The sequence below is a fragment of the Capsicum annuum genome, chromosome 12 (genome assembly GCF_002878395.1).
Source record: "Capsicum annuum cultivar UCD-10X-F1 chromosome 12, UCD10Xv1.1, whole genome shotgun sequence".
NCBI classification, from domain to species: Eukaryota; Viridiplantae; Streptophyta; class Magnoliopsida; order Solanales; family Solanaceae; genus Capsicum; species Capsicum annuum.
This window is the reverse complement of record NC_061122.1, coordinates 36,364,733-36,385,791: the sequence shown is the minus strand read 5'-3', so window position 1 is coordinate 36,385,791 and position 21,059 is coordinate 36,364,733. Positions and strand designations below refer to the sequence as shown.

The window sequence follows — 21,059 nt, the reverse complement described above, 5'->3', positions numbered from 1 at the left end:
AGTTTCGAGTTATTCCTTTCTTGTCCAAGAGAATGTTCTTTTATCTCGGTTATATTCCCGGGATAATGCCACCGTGGGACGGTTCCAATCCTACCCGACCTGAGTCGGCCCAATATTTACTATAACCATTTTACCCCATACGGGAAGAATCTAGTATACCAAGTTTGACAGAATACAAAAGCAGAGAAGCATATCTATATACGCACACAAGACATTTCTTTGCAGCTTTGAAATTCCCAAAATAAAAAGCATCATATAGCTCATTTATACAACAAAGCAAGTTCACTATGTACCAGGAAAAGAAATATTAACAGTTGATTGACATCCCGTTTACTTTTTTTCACTAGTGCTTCGCCACGTTCTTTTTTATTTCAAATGTCAAGTCACTACTATGAAAACAAATAATTCTTCCCAGCCCCCATTTTGTTGACTCATACCAAGGCAACTCCCACTGTATTTTCCTTTACCTTGGGTGAAAAATACGGAGTATCGCATGTATTTATGTTCACTAGTTAGACTGTTAGAGCAAGAGCATCAACAGACTTGGGCGCTCATAGTCCATGAATGCAGTTTGTTGACAAATGCCACTAGAAACATCTGGCATCATTCAGGAAAAAAAAAACTTGTGTGAATGCAAATTATACTTAAAAAACATTACCAAAAGAAAATTATCAAGGTCGTAGCATTTCCACTCAGTCATCCCAAAAAAAGAATAAGAGGCCAAGACCTAAGCAATAGTGCTGTCAAATTAGTAATCCTCCCCAGAGACGGCTAATGGAAGCAGAGATTATTAAATGGTTCGTTGAAGGGATTTTCTGTATACTGCCTGAACCCCTAGAGTGACATTTTTAATGTAATTTTTAATGTAATTGGTAAAGCAGGACAAATTGCATAAACTGGACAGTCAATACAAGAATGTACCTGATTAGCTGATGCCGTGTCAAGTTCTTTTTTCTTTATTTCCAGACAATGTCCCCTAAAAACTGAAGAGCTGGAACACCTCTGATCTCTACATCAACAAGGGGTGCCTGGACCAACATCAGGCTAGAGAGCTCTTGGTCATTCTGGATCATATCGAGAGCACGACTCTGGTCCTGTGATACTTCAACCATCAGTCTTTCGTAGCTAGAACTATGTAGAGAAGTCCAGGAAGTCGATCCAGATGCATTAATAACTATATCTATATCTATACTACATTAAAAGTGGGAAGCTCTTGTGCCAAAAGTTGAATTACAAAAATACTCTTCTGATTTAAACAAGTACCCTTTATTAAAAAATTAATTACATAAATACTATACTAATTTATTAATAGAAAAAGGAACTGATGCAACCCTGCTTCATTCATATCGCTATGAACAGTAGCCAGAAACACCTCTTGGCAACACGGATCCGCTTCAACGTTGCTCTGCCAAGAGTTGCCACAATTTTTCCTACCCTTAAACAATCAAATCTCCAAATGGCAATTTCTCCACAGATTTTCAACTTCTATCTTAGACAGGTTTCATCTCTTACTACTCCATCAAACTCTCCATCTTCTTTTCACAATTTTTTCATCTTTTGCTTTATGTCCAGAATTTCAGTGTCACTGCTATTCTGTCCATTTAGTCTTGCAGCTAAATCATCGGCAATATCTATCCCAAGCGAAACCGACTTGTACGTTCACCTATATTTACATAGCAGGTAACTTTCTTATTGTATAAAAATTTCATAGTTCTCCTTGGCTCTGTTTCTTGACTGATTTCTGATATGATAACTTAATTGATTTCCAGATCTTCGTCTATCTACAAGGATAACATCCGTTTCAACCAAAAAAAAATGCAAAAACAAGGTGAAAACTTCAAAGGTCTTGAACATTACCTTTATAATTAAAAAAAAAAAAAAAAAAAAAAAAAAAAAAAAAAAAAAAAAAAAAAAAACCTTCACAGAGGTCTCAGTTTCGAGTCCTTGGTATGGCTTGAAAGGGAGCACTACTCCCGAATGGGCCCCGCCCAGCGCAAATTCGGATTAGTCGGACTCCAACATGGGTAACAAACCGGATGGGAAACCAAAAAGAACTTACATGCATAAAGATTACGTGAAAGTTCACTTTCAAAATTTGAGATGATACGAAGTAATTTTATTTGAAGTGTGTATATATATACATACCCTTCTAAATAACTTAAATACTACTCAACACATTGAAACAAAAAGCCTAATACTCTGGAGAGGATGCTCAATGATAGATGAAAAAAATCTTTTGTTATATCTCTGTGGTATAGGTGTTTAGTCAATTGAATTTCTGTAACTACATTTATAAATTATAGCTTGCTACTGTCAGTGTATATATTACAAGACTTTTGTGTGTTATTCTTCACATCAAGTCAACATTTTGAAGTGTTTTGAAGCCCAAACTCTAAAACAAACTTTCAGGACTTTATTTTGAACGTTGGATCTCTTTCTCTTAAAAGAAAGAGTCTGCCTTCTTCATTTTGCTTCTTGAATTTGTGTCAGACAATGTTCTCTGTCTTATCTATTTTCCGAAACGTCATCTTACTCTTGATTTAATGAACTTATTTGTGGACACTGAATCCCAGTTAAAGGGCTTAACTTTTGATTCTCTAAATGATATAGAGAATCTAAAGCTTATCAAAGAATACGACTTTCGATAGTGTCTACTAGAGAAATAATTTGAAGGGGACATACATAAAAGTTTAATTGATAGTGTGGTGGCTATAACACAGATAGTGTTACGCAAGAGTGCTATCTTTTGGTACTGTAATTTAAAATAAGTTAAATTCTTTTTAATGTATATATTAAATAGTTTTAGTATATATAATCTGTAAAAAATAAGATAGAACTACAGGTGCAACGCACGTGCAAAGGGAGTAGTTATATTCAAAGCACAAAGGTTCTTAAGAATCTTGATTGAACGCGTTGCCCACATTAAAAACTCTAAAATAAACATAATTCTCATTTACTATTTTTGTCAAATGAGCCTCGGAGTAACCCGTAAAGTTGCTATCATGTGACCGGGAGGTCACAGGTTCAACATTGGAAACAGCCTCTGGCAGAAATGCAAGGAAAGGTTGCGTATAATAGATCCTTATGGTCGGGCCCTTCCCCGGACCCTGCACATAGCGGGAACTTTGGTGCACCAGGCTGACCTTTTATTTAAAAAAAAATATCATTCATTTATTTTTCTAATAATTAGATTGTTACAAAATCACTGAAGATGTGTAACCTTGCATATATGATAGTCTAGCAGATTTGTAGGGATTTGATTATCTAGTTATCATAGTTAGCTTATATTGTTCCGGTAATTATAGCATTGTAACCTTTTAGTAATAAACAAGTTATTCCCCGACCTTATCTTCTTACATGGTACAAGTTATTTCCATACCTTATCATCTTACATGGTATCAGAGCATAAGCTCATTGATCTTGTTTTTTGCTGTGTTTCGATAGACAACTCATCGTCTTTTGTTGTCTCACAGAAAGAGAGTCGATTTTTCAATCAATCACTTTTAAGTGGTCATTTTGGGTCACTGCCACCATAGAAGGATATGGATCACCCTTTCCGTCCGAACCAGCTTTCGCCTGCATCTAGGTGTGAAACAATTGTCCTTCACGCACCACTTACACGTCTCGCTTGTCCATCACGATGCGCATGCTCCGACAGGATCGGTCGGGGATTGCAGTTCCATTGATGGAAAGTCAGTTCCGACATACCCCAGGTGTTGAAATACTGTTCGGTGAATTTTTTCGTCACTTCCAGGTTCTTTCCCGGTAGCTTCTACGATTTCAGATCTGGTTTTCTGATTTGGTTTTCTATTTGGTGTGGCTGCTGAGATTTGGTGCAGCTGCTACTACCGAGTTCTGCCCAGTAGTGTTTGTTCATATAAGTTCTTATTCTCTGGTTCCTCTCTTCTCAACATGCTGCTAATTTCACAAAGAACTCTCCTTTTCGATACTGGATTGCATTTGCTGGTTTTGATTGTGTTTGTTGGCTTCTCCTATATTAATATTTTGGGTATTTGAGTTAAAAATATAAATCAAAGGATTAGAAAGGAGGAAATATGACTACAAATCAGAAGGGTAAGACAATATTGGTTTCGACAGATGAGTTTGCAGAGTTGCCTTATTTTGGTTTCGGCGGATGAGTTTGCAGAGTTCTTTCATTATCAAGAGTCTCTTACAGAATTCACCTAAGTTACTACCCTTGTTGATTCAAGAAAAGCATGTCTTGTCTCCTCTTCAAACAACTGGGTGATTGATTCAGATGCAACAAATCACATAACAGGTAATCCTAATATATTTTCTACCTTTCAATCACACAACGCACCCACTCACAGTGTTTTGGACGGCGAAAGGCGACAAAGCCCGCCTCGCCACGCGGCAAGGCGAGCGCCTTTTGAATGTGTGGTGACATTTAATATAAAAAATTAAAATAACATATATATGATCAAAATTTCAATAACACAAATATATTAGGAAATATTTTAAGTCAAGAATTAAAAATATATAGTATATAGATACTAAAAGTGTAGAACTTAAATGACTCAACAATTGAAATTGAAAGCTGTTAACGATCAAATAATTTAATTAGTATATTAATATTACCATCATGCTATGTTGATTCTACAATCTACATAAGTTATTAAAAAAATTTACATAATGTTATAAGAAAAACCACTGGTTATGTATATTAATATAATAAGTATATTAAAATAAATTACATAATAAGTATATTAATAGTCCCACTGGTTATAACAGTAAAACTATTAATAACAGTACCAAAATAGAAGAAAAAGTTCACTGTTACAAGTTCACTGAGTTGCCGGCCGCCGGAAAATAGAAGAAAGAGAAGATAAAAAGAGGAAGAAAAAAAAATAATAGTACCAAAAGACATATTCAGTCGCTGGATTAAGAAGAAGAAGAAGACAGAAGAAGAAAGAAGGAAAAAAAAATAGAAATCACTGCTTACCGGAGTTTCGGAAGTCGCCGGAGTTCGTCGCCGGTCGCCAGAATCAAACTTTTGAGGTGAATGGTAGCAGCCGCAGTCACCAATTTGTAAGTTGGTAGTTTAAAATGTGTAAATAAACCCTAAAATTAGCTTATATACCTCAAACCCTAATTTTTTAAAACACAATTAAAAGGCGTCGCCTTTCTCGCCGCCTTGCCTCGCCACGTCGCCTTTCTCGCAAAGGCGTTGCCTTTTGATTTTCGCCTCGCCATGGACTGAAGAGGCAACATAGGCTCGCCTCGCCATTTGCCATTGGCGACGAGGCCCTCGCCTTTTACAACACTGCCCACTCATATAATAGTTGTTGATGGGTCAACATGTAACATTATGGGATCTGGGACCGTCAAAGCAACCTCCTCTATTACTCTCTCATTTGTATTAAGTCTACTGAAGTTGGCCTTTAATTTAATTTTTGTAAGAAAACTTACTAGAGATCTCAAGTGTTATATTTTGTTCTTCCCAATCATTGTTTGTTTGTTTCGTGATCTTGTGACGCATAAGGTTATTGGTAAAGGACATGTAATTGGTCAGCAATATATCCTTGAAGAATATACGCCTCGATTTGTTGCCTGTTCAAGTTTCATATCACCATTTGAAGCGCATTGTAGATTAGGACATCCTTCTTTACCTTTGTTAAAGAAGCTTTGTCCCTAGTTTCAAAGTGTTCCTTCGTTGGACTGTGAATCATGTCAATTTGCAAAACATCAGCATGTTAGGTCCAAGGGTGAATAAACGGGTTGAGTCAGCTTTTGAGCTCATTCTTGGCTTTAGGGACCATGACTTGTCGTTTCCAAAACTGGACACAAGTATTTTGCCACTTTTGTGGATGATTTCTCTCGAATGACTTGGATTTATTTTATGAAAAGTCGCTCTAAAGTATTACTCACTTTTGTGCCTTTTGTGCTGAAGTTGAAACTCAATTTAATGCTTCGGTGTGTATTCTAAGGAATAATAATGCTAAAGAATACATGTCAGAATTGTTTCAGTCGTACATGAGACAACACAGTATTCTCCATCAGTTGTCGTTTTGATACAACTCGGGCACTTTTGTTCCAAATGAAGGTTCCTAAACAATTTTGGGCTGATGCAGTCTCTCTACAGCAAGTTTCTATATAATCGAATGCCATCTTATGTTTTGGATGGTAATGTGCCTTATAGTGTTTTTTCCAAACAAATCACTATTTCTGGTGGAACCTAAGGTGTTTGGAAGCATATGCTATGTTCGAGATGTCCGACCGCCCGTTACCAAGTTGGATCCCAAGGGATATCGGTGTTATTCTACTGAACTTGGCAAGTATTTGGTGTCAACTGACGTGGTATTTTCAAATACTACACCATTTTTCTATGTGCCTCCTATTTATACGAGTCATGTAGAGGAAGATGAGTGGTTAGTCTATCATGTTCGTTCTTTGACAGAACAATCAGAAGTTGTTGTTTCTTTGCCTCCAAGCTCTTCTATTGAGCACTTGATGCAAGGATGCCAAGCTCGAGACCATTCACGCGTAGCCAAGCTCGAGAGTTACAAAACTCCAAAGTATGTTCATGTCCATGGCCGTGTGTGAATGTGTTGTTTCTACGTCTAAGGGACTACATGTATTGGTGTGTGAAGAGGGACCTTGAAGTGTGGCCGCACCTTGGGCGCATATGGAGAGCATGTTGGATGCAGGACCAATTTGCCCCTGATCTGTGGCCAATCTGCTGCCAATCTGCTGAAGCAGATGCAACACATATCAAACCAGTGTAGTCTGCTCCTGACCTGCGGCCAATCTGCTGAAGCAGATGCAGCGCATGCCAAGGCAGACTGGATGGAATTTCAGTCAAGGGCCAAGGGCAAGGGAGTCATTTATCAATCATTTTGTATTTCACTATATAAAAAACGTGTTAAGAGTTATTTCTAGGTAGTTCATTAATGATATTTGAGACTTCAAACACTTGTAATATTTTGAACTTCTCTCTTCCATTTGAGAGGTCCAAAACCGAAACACACAAGTAGAGTGATACTTGTGTTGTATCTTGGCTAGAAACTAGGATCTTGGGGTTCATTGAGTTCCTCTTGGTCCAAGTAAGAGTTTGGTGTTAACATTCATTAATCTTAGGGTCCTTACATGTTGTTAGGGTTCTTAGATTCTTGAATATTGTATGTCAAACTATCTATCCATCTCTTTTGTTATCATTGTGTTGTTGTTGATCTTTGAAGACTAGTGAAGGCTCTTTCGATTCACTAGCTCTCTTGTTAACTTGTTGTTCTTGTTGTTAACTTCATCTTCTTGTTCTAAAAACGTGATATTAAAGTCTAGTGAAGCCGTGTGTGGCATATTTCGATTCACTAGCACCTTGTTGTTCATCTTGTTGTTCTTGTGTTGGCTTGAATCTCATGATACACACTTAGTCTTGTATCAGCACTAATCGACTATTGTACCTCCATCTGTGTCAGCAAGACCGCCAATTGTTCAAGTTTACTCGAGGAAGAAAGAAGCCAACAATACGTGTCCTATACCAGTTTCATCCGATCCTCTTCCGATTGATTCTCCAAAAGATCTTGACCTTCCTATTGCTCTTGACAAAGGTACATGTAATTGAAAGTCCACATATTCCATTCCTAATTTTGTTTCCTATGACCGCTTATCCTCTACGTCTAGATCTTTGATTGCTTCTCCATCTCTGTACCCAAAACAATGAACGAGGCTTTGAATCATCCTGGATGGTCTGATGCAATACTTGATGAAATACATGCCTAAGAGCAAAATCACACATGTGATGTCGTGGATTTACCCAAAGGAAAAAAAACCAGTAGGATGTAAGTGGGTCTCACAATTAAAGTTAATCCAGATGGTTCTGTAGCAAGAATTAAGGCCAGACATGTGGCTATAGGATATGTTCAGACTTAAAGGGTAGATTATTAAGACACCTTCTTTCATGTTGCCAAACTCACTTCTGTACGCTTGTTATTTCTCTAGTTGCTTCCGTGAATTGTCCTTTACATCAGTTGGATATCAAGAATGTGTTTCTTCAGGGTGATCTTTATGAGAAAGTGTATATAGAGCAATCACCTGGTTTTGTTGCTCAAGGGGAGTATGGGAAAGTTTGTCATTTGAAGAAGTCTTTGTATGGCTTGAAGTATGTAGAATGGATCAAAACATCTCTAACTTTTCTGATGCTGAACATGTCAGGGGGAAAAGTTAAAATTAAAAGAGTTGCCAAAGAAGAAAAGATCATTCTTTTTACAACTGACTAAAAGAAAAAGGTAAGATAAACAAATTGAGACAGAGGAAATAGTAATTCTTTTTTGCTTCTTTTAAATCATTTTTTTATACCATGCGAGATAAACATATGTTGTAAGGGCAATAGTTGACAGTATCATAAGATAGATATGCGATTATGAGGTAGTTCGGGATTTTGGGCTGAAAATGAGTAAATGTGATCACTCAGTCTTTTATCGACAATCAATAGCTGGTAGTATCCTCCTTGTTGTAGATGTTGATGACATTGTAATCAAAGGAAGTGATTACGCAGGAATTTCTTTCTTCAAGTCTTTTCTGCATACCAGATTCCATACGAAGGACTTGGGTTAGTTGAAATACTGTAATGACTCTTCAGGTCATTTTTCGTATTTCCACTTATTTTCGTCGTTAGAGCTTTCCTATAGCTGCCCCAAGTCATTTATGACTTGCTGGGACTGACAGTTCAGTTACCGGGCAGTTCGTTTGGTTTTTTAGAGCCAATTCCCTGTTTTGAAGTCTTCGCTGGTTCAAAATAACCACCGAGCCAAAACTTCAGTCAAACAATCCTGTATGCTAAATCTGGTTGTTCCAACAACTCTAGAATGTTGATTTTAGGCTAGCTGGACTTTTGGTTCGGGTTCTGAGGCACTCCGGCTCATTTTAAGTTATTGGTTAGAAGTTAAGAAAATGGCAATTTGGGTGTGGGACCCACTTTTTCTCGAAACGACCTCGGCTGAAAATTTCGACTGCGCCATTGAGTCCGAAGCATCGAATTGATAGGGTAGCATAGTCCATTTGCGTGTACGGAATTCTAGATGAATCCCAAGGGAGTGAGCTGGTGTGGGTGAACCTGTGATCGCGGTCGCGCTGGTGATATGGCAGGCAACCCTATCGCGAAAGCAACTACCCTAGCAGCCGACAGATGTCGCGATCGCGTATGCGACTCTCGAGCACCTGGGAAGGGTATAAATACCCCATTTCAGCCCTACTTTTGCCTATTCCTTATCCATTCTCAAGAGACTTAAACCCTAAAGAGTGGAATAGCTTAGGAATAGCATTGTGGGTGCTTTTGGGAGCTTGGATAAAGATTGATTATGCATATTTTCTTCAAACTTGAGGTAAGATTCCACCATTTCCATGGTTAATTTCCCTTTTCTTCTCTAAAATCCCTAAACCTTGGTGACTTGATCTTAGCACCAATATAGGCCATCCAAAGACCATAATTTAGGCATAATTGACTTAGTTGCTCATGCTTTAGGTAAAATTTCTTAGGGTTGATTGTGGCTTAGTTAACATCTAAAGGTGGATTTAGATACCTTAGCCTAGTACGGGGTAGAATTTGCCTTGTAATGGATTTCGGGGATTTAGAAGTAGGCTCTTTGACCCACCTTAGGCCAAGATTCGTGTTGATCCTTGAAACCTTTTATATGTTTGTTATACACCTTGAAAATTCTTAATAAGGTAATATTGAGGAGATTTGGCACTTGATAGTTATGATGGATTGGTATTAGGAGTCGATGCTTATTGGTATTATGATAATGATATATATGTACATGCTCGAGTCCGGCTATTGATTATAATACTGATGATATATTTATCGATTTGAGTTCGGCTATTGATTATAATACTGATGATATATTTACCGTTTCGAGTACGGGTATTGTTTATGATTTGATTATATATGTATGATTACCGGTTTAAGTCCGAAAATTGGCCATGATAATGATTATATGATTACCGGTTCGAGTTCGGCTATTGATTACAATATTGATGATATATTTACCGGTTCAAGTCTGGGTATTAATTATGATGTTGATTATATAATTACTAGTTCGACATCTACAGATTCTATAGTTGGCTCCTCCCTTTTTGTCTGGATATTGATTATGACTATGATGATACATGTATCGGTTCGAGTCCGGCAAGGTAGTATGATATTGATAATATGGATACCGGTTCAAGTCCGGAAACGAGAAAATTGTTATGGTCTGGAATGACATGGGCGAATTCTAGTTGGATCATGGAGGTTGGTAAATGATGGTGTGGTTCTGGTTATACTTTACTTGATTGTACCCTCCAGGCTTATGGGGGCCTCCAGGAAAATTGTTATGGTGTGATTGTACCTTCCCTTTCTGTCTGGATATTGATTATGACTATGAGGGGAGATGTGGCTGATTTTGTAGCTCGTTTCCTATGTTGTCAGCGGGTGAAGGCCGAGCATCAACGACCTGATGGATTGATTCAAAGGTTGCCCATTCCCGAGTGAAAATAAGAGCGAATTACCATGGAATTTGCTAGTGGGTTGCCTCACACTTCCCGTGGTTTCGATGGTATTTGGGTCATTGTGGATCGATTGACCAAGTCGGCACATTTCATTTCCATTCAGATGTCCTTCGGTGCCGAAAGGTTAGCCCGTATCTATGTGCATGAAATAGTACGTTTGCATGGTGTGCTTATATCCATCATTTCGGACCTAGGTTCCTTGTTCACTTCTAGCTTTTGGAGAACTTTTCAGGAGGAGTTGGGTACTTCAATTTAGCACCAATATAGCTCGAAACTCACCCATTTTTTAGGATAAATGTTCCTAGAGCATATGAGGACATTGGGTGGTTTCGGAAATGCGATTCCTGTAAACGGCCTACATGGAATTTTACGTGATTTTGAATCTGAAGCACAATAGTGCAATATGAGTATCATTTTTCTCATTTTGATGAGTTGATTGCAATTTTGATAGTGTGGCACCTTGTGGAAGCTTCTCGAAAGGAAAAATCGGTGCTTTAGCGAATTCTTCGAGCTTTCCTCGGCGTCCAGGTAGGCTAGGGTTTTTCCTCTTCATAGATTGAGTTATGTCATAGCATGTTTATGATATTATGTTAAGATTTGGGATGAGTTTTAGGTGTTGGTGATTGAATTTGCAATACTTGGGTTAGTTGAACCTTTTAAACCATCCGAAGACCGTAATTTAGGCATAATTGGCTTAGTTGCTTATGCTTTAGGTAAAATCTCTATCTTAGGGTTGATTACGGCTTAGTTAACATCTAAAAGTGGATTTAGATACCTTAGCCTAGTACGGGGTAGAATTTGCCTTGTAATGGATTTCAGAGATTTAGAAGTGGGCTCTTTGACCCACTTTAGGCCAAGATTCGTGTTGATCCTTGAAACCTTTTATACGATTGTTATACACCTTGAAAATGCTAAGGTAATATTGAGGAGATTTGGCACTTGATGGTTATGATGGATTGGTATTGGGAGTTGATGCTTATTGATATTATGATAATGATATATATGTACCGGTTCGAGTCCAGCTATTGATTATAATATTGATGATATATTTACCGATTCGAGTCCGGATATTGATTATGACTATGATGATACATGTACCGATTCGAGTCCGGCAAGGGAATATGATATTGATAATATGGATACCGGTTCATGTCCGAAAATGGGAAAATTGTTATGGTGTGGCATAACATGGACGAATTCTAGTTGGGTCATGGAGGTTGATAAATAATAGTGGTTCGGGTTATACTTTACTTGATTATACCCTCCAGGCTTATGGGGGTCTGCGTTGGGTTACTAATTTTTCCGCACTTATTGGTTTATGGGGGCCAATTTTGTAGTTATAATTGCTTGCTCTTTATGTTATTGTTTCGATTTATTTATTTAATCATCTACAGCGATGTGGGAGTTATTCTCAAGTTTGCCCCTTTTTCTTGACTTAGTTATGTTATCTTACATTTTATCATATTTATATCATGGCACCTCAATCAGCCGATGATGTCTACTGAGTACCTAGGGTTTTGGTACTTATACTACACTTCTGTACCATTTTGGTGTTGGTTCGAGTACTAGCTCGCCGTTGATTCGAGGATCGTGCTGTGGTGGATTTCGGAAATAGGGTGAGCTCTTGGAGTCGGAGTTGCCCTATTTCCTTCTATTTATCTATGTCTAGTCTTTTGTTTCAAGACCAATTGTATTGACTATTCTAGGACTTATGGTGTGTTGTAGTAGCTCTTGTACTGACTCTACCAGGTTATGGGATGGTTTTCTATGTTATGGCTACCTTTCAAACTATTTTTATTGCTTTGCTTAATTATGAATTGAATTGTCTATCCTTTTTGGGGCATGTACCACCAAGTTGGCCCATTGCAAATAGCTCCGAGCTACGGTTTTGCTTACCTACAAACGAGATTTAGTAGGTGTCATTATGACTCGTAAATCGGATCGTGACAAATACTTTTGGGAGTGGAAGTTAATTGAGTCAAGAAGGGAATTATCCTGTCTCAGAGAAAGTATATTCTTGACCTACTTGCAGACACTAAAAAGTTAGCAGTCAAACCTTGCAATACTCTAGGATTCCCAATATCCATCTTGTGAATGACGATGGCGATCCTTTTGATGATCCTGAGATATGAAGGTTAGTTGGGAAGCTAAACTACCTTACTGTAATTCCTTAACGATATTGTCATTACGATAAGTGTTGCTAGCCCGTTCATGTCTGCAACCTACGATCAAACATTGGGAAGCTTTAGAAGGCATATATAGCAATCAAGGTCATACTCGTTTCAGATATCTTTTGCAGATGTTGCCTATGTTGGATCAATTTATGTTGGATGCAAAATTGATAGAGAACGACTATAGGTTATTGTGTCTTTGTTGGAAGGAATCTAGTTTCACGGAGGAGTAAGAAGCAAAGTGTTGTATCTCGATTTAGTGCAAAATCTGAGTATAGAGCTATGTCGTAGTCTACGTGTGAGATTATGTGGATACATGATCTTTTAACAGAAATTGGCCTAAAGCATCATACACCAACAAAGCTTTGATGGGATAATCAAGCTGCTCTTCATATTGCCTTAAATCCGGTGTATTATGAAAGAACTAAACATATTGAGGTCGACTGTCATTTTATTCGTGAGAAGATAGAGGAAAACTCGATTTCTACAGGTTATGTGGAGACAAGAGAGCAACTAGCTGATTTGTTCAAAAAAGTGTTGAATGGGACTCGAGTTAATTACCTGTGTAACAAGCTAGGCATGACCGATATCTATGCTCCAGCTTGAGGGGGAGTGTTACAGAATCACTACAGATATGTAATCTTGATATATGGTAGTCTAGCAGATTTGGAGGGATTTGATTATCTAGTTACCATAGTTGGCTTATATTGTTCCTATATTTATAGCAATAGCAGTTTTCAATAATAAACAAGTCATTCCCATACATTATCTTCTTAAGTAGACATAATAATTCAATTGTTTCCCTAATATTTACGAATTTGATTTTTTAATTCCTTTTGGATCCATAGTTCATGCACATCCCAACCTAATTCATAAAAAAATTTCGTCCACTTTTTTTGTGTTATTTCTGTTAATAAATTTCACTTTAAGCACCTTTAAGAGTAATAAACTGATATCATCAGCAGATGTTATCCATTTGTTTTTGTTCATTTAATTTTGTTTTGTAATAGGACTCTCTAAATAAAAACAAGACACGTAAAGAACTTCAAGCCTTAATTATCATCATAGTATTTAGGATTTTCAAATTAATTAAAGTTGTAGCTATTTTTTTTATTTTTTTTTGAAACTGGTAATGTTGTACTCAGCATTAAGGATATGTTGGACACCTTTAAAAGAGAAAAAGGGAGACAAAAGGAATGGAAACTACTTACAAAGACCCTAACAGATCTACTAGTTCTAATTCATCTATGACTATCTTTTTACACCAAAAATAAAATTATACAATACAATTCCATTTAACTATGTGAATGGAATTGGACCTATCTTCGAAGCTTCTGCTATTTCGCTCTTTCCGTACAAACACCACCAAATGCAGTGTAGGATGATTCTCCACCATCTTTTCTGGCTCTTATTTCCTGCTCTTTTGATCCAACAGCTCAATAGCTCTGCAGTATGCTCGGACATAATCCATTTCATCTCTTTGAGTGTAATAGCTTGTTTGGGATTTTGCTTTTTTCTCAAAAATGGGCACTTTCTTTGAAAAAAAAAATACTTTTTTTTTTAAAAGAATGGTGTTTAATAAACTTGCAAAAGTGCTTTTAAAAAAAAACAGAAGCAGTTTTTTCTGTTGTTGGGAAGAAGCAGAAAATTTTTGTTTTTCAGAAAAAGTATAAGCACAAGCAGAAAATTATTTTTTTCATGACAAAATATCCCTATCTCCCACACACACACACATCCCTTATCAATTTATTAGCATATCTTATAAGTTTGATTTAAAAATTTTATGCTTCATATTTACATTATAATTCTTTATTTCATTCTATGATTTATATATTACTATTTCATTCTTCACTCCTTTTCTTTAAGTAATATCGAAAAAATCATTTATGATGATTAAAGAATAATAACTCTTTATTTTTATTACTAATGACAATAAATGACAAACGAATCACGTTGCAAGATCAAATGGTATTTTGACAGCACTTGTAAATATTTTTTCTCAAATATTTTAGTAGTAAAATTATATTGATACATGTCCTTTTTCGTCATTTGTCTCTCAAAAGCACTTCTGAAAAAAGATTATCCCAACACAATTTATTTATCAAAAACACTTTTCAAATGAATTTACCAAACACAAATTGCTTTTTTCAAAAGCACTCTCAGAAAACCTATTTTATAAAAGTGCTTCAGAAAAAAGCAGTTTTCTAACCGCAATCCCAAACGGGGTCTAAGAAAAAGAGCCCATAACTATGTAGTATATTTGCAAAATTTAGAAAACGGTGACTATTTGTTTCATCTGTTTCACCACAAAGTTGGCATCTGGAAACTAGAATCTGCTCCTTTTTCTTCAAAACTTCTTGTGTCAGACATGCCTTTCTTGCTACCAGCCAAGTGAAGCATTTAACATTAGTTGGTGCCATGTTTTTCCAAATATTGTTCCACAAAAATTGTTGTCTTCTGTTCAGCTGTGCATTACCTGTTTCTTAAGCTCTCTTAACAGAGAATTTCCCATCCTTATTATGCTTCCATCTCATAGAATCAGGATTTGGGGTAGTGCCTGTGAAATCCTCAAGTCTAAGAAGCAAAGTGGCCACCCTATCCACTTCCCAATCGTTCAATAATCTTCTGAAAGATAGATCCCATCCCTGAGGAGTCCAACATTCTTTAACAGTTGTGTCAGGGTTGTTGCATATGCTGAACAGAACAGGAAAGGTGTTCTTTAGAGGTGTCTGGTTGTTCCATGCATCTTGCCAAAACTTTGTTTTTTCCCCATCTCCCCACTTTTATAATCATGTTATCTTTCAGCTTTGAGCAAAGATCCCTGATTGTTCTCCATGCCCCACACCCATAGAACATAGAGCTTTGTTCCTACACCATGGGTTGCTCTCACCAAATTTACTCTTGATGATCTCCTTCCATAAAGCCTGATCTTCTCCACAGTAACTCCCACAAGCATTTTATCGAGAGACATCATTTTGTCTACTTAGATTTTTTATGCCCAAACCTCTCAAGCGCCTATCTTTCATTGCTACTTCCCATTTTACCAGGTTTTATCCTTTATTCTCCTTGCATCCATGCCAAAGAAAATCCCTTCTGATTTTGTTCAGCTTCTTCACAACACTCTTGAGGTAGAAGAAAAAGAAACATTACATATAGGGGTAGACGAGATCCAGGTGGATTTTAGGAAGTATGCTAGTGGGGCAGGCTTAAGGTGGCTGACTGATTTGTTCAACGCCATTTTCACGACTGCGAGAATGCCTGAGGCTTGGAGATGGAGTACGATGATTCCTTTGTATAAAAACAAGGGTGACATTCAGTGTTGTAATAACTATAGGGGAATTAAGTTGTTGAGTCACGCTATGAAGATTTGAGAGAGGGTGGTTGAGCGGAGATTGAAGAGGGTCGTGTCCATTTCAGAGAATCAGTTTGGTTATGTCTGGTCGCTCGAGACGGAGGCAATTCACCTGGTGAGAAGATTGGTGAAGCAGTATAGGGAAAGGAAGAGGGATTTGCACATGGTGTTCATCGATCTGGAGAAGGCGTATGACAGAGTCCCTAGGGAGGTTCTTTGGAGATGCTTGGAGCTGAGAGGAGTGCAAGTGGCGTACATCAGAGCTATTAAGGACATGTACGATGGAAGGAAGACTCGGGTGAGGACAGCGAGAGGAGACTCGGGGCATTTTCCGGTAGAGACAGGTTTGCACCAGGGATCGACTCTCAGCCCTTTCCTTTTTATGTTGGTGATGGACGTGTTGACGCGGAGTATTCAAGGTGAGGTGTCGTGGTGTATGTTATTTGCGGATGATGTAGTGCTAATTGATGAGACACAGGGGGCCCTAGAATCTAAGGGGTTCAGGTTGAGTAGGTCCAAGACGGAGTATTTGGAATGCAAGTTCGGCGACTCGAGTCAGGAGGACGGTGTGGTGGTGAGGTTGGATTCTCAGGATATTTGTAAGAAGGATAGTTTTAATTATCTTGGGTCTATGATTCAGGGGATGGCAAGATTAAGGAGGATGTCTCTAAGCGTATTGAGGCAGGTTGGTTGAAGTGGAGGCTCGCCTCGGGAGTGTTATGTGATAGGAAGGTGCCCCTTAAGCCCCTTAAGCTTAAGGCAAATTCTACAGAGTGGCAGTCCGTCCGACCATGCTGTATGGAGTTGAATGTTGGCCAGTCAAGAATTCCCATATCCAAAGATTGAAGGTGACGGAAATGAGGATGTTGCGTTGGATGTGTGGTCTCACTATAGGGGATAGAGTCAGGAATAAGATTATCCGAAAGAAGGTAGAAGTGGCTTCGGTGGAGGACAAGATGAGAGAAGGCAGGTTGAGATGGTTTGGGCATGTGATAAGGAGGAGCATGGATGCCCTTCTTTGTAGGTGTGAGAGACTAGCTTTGGACGGCTTCAGGAGGGGTAGAGGTAGGCCAAAGAAATACTGGAGGGAGGTGATTAGGCATGACATGGAGCAACTACAGCTTACTGAGGACATGACCCTAGACAAGAAGGTTTGGAGGTTGCGGATTAGGGTTGAAGGCTAGTGTGAGTGTGTGGGTTGTGGCTAGGTGTTAGGAGAGTGTGGGGGTGGTAGTCCTTTTAGGTCTGTGAGTGTATTGTTTACTACTAGGAGAGTATCCGTTTTCCTATTTCTCATTTCGTATTGCTTGTACTTTACTAATTTTGTATTTCCTTGATATTTACTGTTATTATTTTATCACTTATTTTTGTTGTGTTATACATCATGTGTCGAGTTGCATTACGACCTTGCTATACTATTCTCTCTCTTGAGCCGGGGGTCTATCGGAAACAGCCTCTCTACTTCTTCGGAGGTAGCGGTATGGACTGCGTATATTTCACCCTCCCCAGACCTCACTGTGTGGGAATATACTGGGTTGTTGTTGTTGTTGTTGTACATATATGGGTAGAGAATCTAGAACAGAGTTAACGAGAGTGAGTCTTCCTCCTGGCGAAAGATACTGGGTCTTCCACCTTGTCAATCTCTTTTCTGCCTTCTCTATTATGCAATCCCATATCACAACCTCTTTATGCTTATTGCCAAGTGGCATGCCCAAATAAACTGTAGACAATCGTTCCACATTACAGCCTAGTATGTCAGCCAGAATCTGGATGTTAGGCACAATAAACTATTCTTCACCTAATTTATCTTCAAACCTGAATTGGATTCAAAACACAGTAATAGCAATCTAATGAAATTTATCTGTTCCTCAATAGGTTCACAAAAGAGAATCGTGTCATCAGCATAAAGTAGGTGACGTATCTCCTTCGTTTGCCCAATAGCACCGCCTATTTAGAACCCTCCAATACAATTGTTTTGAATAGACCTCCTCATCATACTATCAAAACCTTCCAATGCCAGAACTAGAAGAAAAGAAAATAAAGGATAACCTTGTCTAAGGACCCTTCCAGATGGGAAAAAACCAACTGGTTCGTCATTCACCAAAATAGAAAACCTAACATTACGGATGCAAAAACTAATCCACCCCAGCCATTTCTCCCCAAAACTCAATTGTCTAAGGACGTTCAGCAAGAAATTCCAGTTAACATAGTCGTAGGCTTTTTCAATCATAACTCCAGGCTCATCTCCTTTCATTCTAGAGTCCACACACTCATTTGCAATGAGTGCAGCATCCATGATTTCCCTCCCTTTTATGAATGCCATTTCTATCACTTTTTTCAATCTTTCAGCCATCAACTTAGCTATCACCTTGTAAATTCCAGTGATCAAACTTATTCGACTAAAGTCCTTCAGTTCTACTACCCCTACTTTCTAGGGGATGAGTGCCACATAAGTTGCCTTGAAGCTTTTCTCAGTCCTCTGATTAACATGAAAATCCTGTATGGTATTCATAATATCCGCTTTTAACAAGTCCCAGAAAACAAGGTAAAAAGACATTGAGAAGCCATCAGGCCCAAGAGCCTTTTCAATTGATGTTGTCCAGTATCATCTCCTCTTCAAATTCTCTTAGTAACCAGCTTTGTTCCTCTTCAGTTATACTTGTGGGGTTGTTGAGCTGCAAATCTGGTCTCCACTCTTCAGATTCCTTGTAGAGATTTTGGTAAAAGCTAAGGATGCCTCCTTGATCTCTGCTGGATCAGTAGTATTGTTACCACCCACCACCAATTTTTTAATGGAATTATATCTCTTAAGAGCTGTGACAATCCTGTGGAAGTACTAGGTATTTTTATCCCCATGCTTTAGTCATTGTATCCTTGATCTTTGTTTCCAGCATGAGCTGTGGCAATCCTATGGAAGTACTTGGTATTTTTATCCCCATGCTTTAATTATTGTATCCTTGATCTTTGTCTCCAGCCTATCTCCTCAAAACCTATTTGCAAGTTGGTTTTTTGCAACAATTCATCATCTGTAAGACTCCTTTGTTCCTGGATACCTTCCAAATTGGCAATTTGGATTAGGAGTTCCTCCTTTTGTTTTTTTCAGGTGCCCTTGTTACCTTTACTCAACTCTTTCAATTTTCCTTTGAGTAGTTTCATTTTTTCAGCCAGAATGTTGCCAGGCTTGCAGTTAATTTTGAAAGATACCCACCATGTTTTCACATTCTCCTTAAACCCCTCAATCCCCATCCACCAATTTTCAAACTTGAAATAAGATTTATTGGAGTTCATATTTGTACATAATAGCAAAAGTCAAACTGGATAATTTCTTGTTTGATATTTAGTAAATTGTTCCTCCCATTGAGATGAGAAAAGGAATCTATCAATCCTGGAAGCAATATGTATAAGATCCTCCAAATAAAGGCGAATCTACAAGCTCCAATTCCTCAATGCATTCAGAGAATTCTGCCATGGCTCTATTATTCTGTGGCAGTTTGTTCTTTCAAAAGGGTATCTGATGACATTAAAATCACCACACACCACCCATGGCCCTTCACACAAGCTTCTCGTGGCACCCAGCTCACTCCATAATTCTCTCCCATCCACTCTAATATATTTAGCATACACAACTGTCAAGAACCAGATAAGTCTTTGGTTCTTTCCAGTCAACTTACAGGTAACACGCCGATCTCCACTTTCCACTAATTCCCCTTCCCATATCCTTTTACCCCAAAGGATGAGAATCCCTCCACTGCTACCCTCTGCCTGTAAGTGTATTTCCCCAACCCGTCTATTGCTCCAGATACTCTGTAGCAGCCTACTAACACTACCATCTAATTTTGTCTCCACCAGAATATACCAATGATACACAATATTCACAAGTAGGAAATTGTAATATGTCCAGCAATTAGTTAACAGTGTGGTTGCTACGGTGTAGTTAGTTAGACAGTTAGTTAAGCTGTTATAACTAACTCTAGTAGCTGAGCTGATTGGGTAATGAATTCATGAGCTCTATATAAACATGTAATCACATTCATTTCATTCATAGAAATATAGAAATTACTTTCTTCCCTCTAAATCTGTTTCTCTGTTTTCTTTTTAATTGTTTCTCTCGAGTTAGTTACTCCTGAGACGATATTTTCGATCCTCGAGTCCATTGAACTCCTGCTATCGAGTAGAATCTAGTATCATTGGTATCAAAGTCATACTTCCCTTGGATTTACGATGACAAAGACAGCAAGATCTTCAGAGAATTTTGCTTCTGAAGTGGTTGAATTACGAGAAATGGTGCACAAATTGGCCGCAGATATAGGAAATTTGACAGGGAGAGTAGAGTTACTACTCTGAAGAAATTGAACCAGGTGGTTCTGGAATTGAAGGAATATTTGATGAAGTTTGCAGAAAATCAAAGGGAATCTGAGGAGAGAGGCAACAGGGATCAAAGCCCTGGCAGTTATCATAATCCCCAATCTAATTTTTCGAAGTGGTCGCAGATGGAATTTTTGAAGTTTACAGGGGATGATTTACACTCTTGGTTGTTCAAGATTGAGCAGTTTTTTGCAATGGAAAAGGTCCCTTCTTCTGAGAAAATTACTATAGCCACATTGCAATTGGAAGGTCAAGCAATTCAATGGCATTTATCCTTCATGAGATATCGACAATATCTTCAACCTATAGGGTGGAATGAGTATGTGATGGCATTGGTGGAACGATTTGGATCTGATTTTGATGACCCTATGGAGGAGTTGAAGAAGATTAAACAAGTAGGCACTGTCAAAGAATATCAAGTTGTGTTTGAAAGACATCTTACAAGAGTGAATTTGTCTGAGGAGAATGCAATTAGTTGCTACATTGGGGGATTATCACCAGAACTCAACATTGTTGTCAAGATTACCAACCCCACTTCCTTATCTCAAGTGTACAGAAACGCAAGATTGCAGGAGGCATACTTGGATTCTATTAAACCTACAGTAAGTTCACATTCTGTACTTAGTTCAAGAAAAATAGGAGATCAAAAAAATTTCAGTAATAAA

At 38.1% G+C, this 21,059-nt stretch overlaps 1 protein-coding gene across 1 annotated transcript in view; it reads right to left on the bottom strand.

The window, feature by feature from the left end:
* Window positions 1-218: 218 nt before the first annotated feature.
* The window catches only part of LOC107850510 (ATPase GET3B), a 43,455-nt gene continuing 22,614 nt past the window's right edge, over window positions 219-21,059 (bottom strand). The window contains exons 12-13 of the mRNA XM_047401547.1: window positions 922-1,094; window positions 219-597 (exon numbers count right to left, since the gene is read on the bottom strand). Coding sequence (XP_047257503.1) covers window positions 957-1,094 — 138 coding nt within the window. The 3' untranslated portion in view covers window positions 219-597; window positions 922-956. The remainder of the gene's footprint in view (window positions 598-921; window positions 1,095-21,059) is intronic.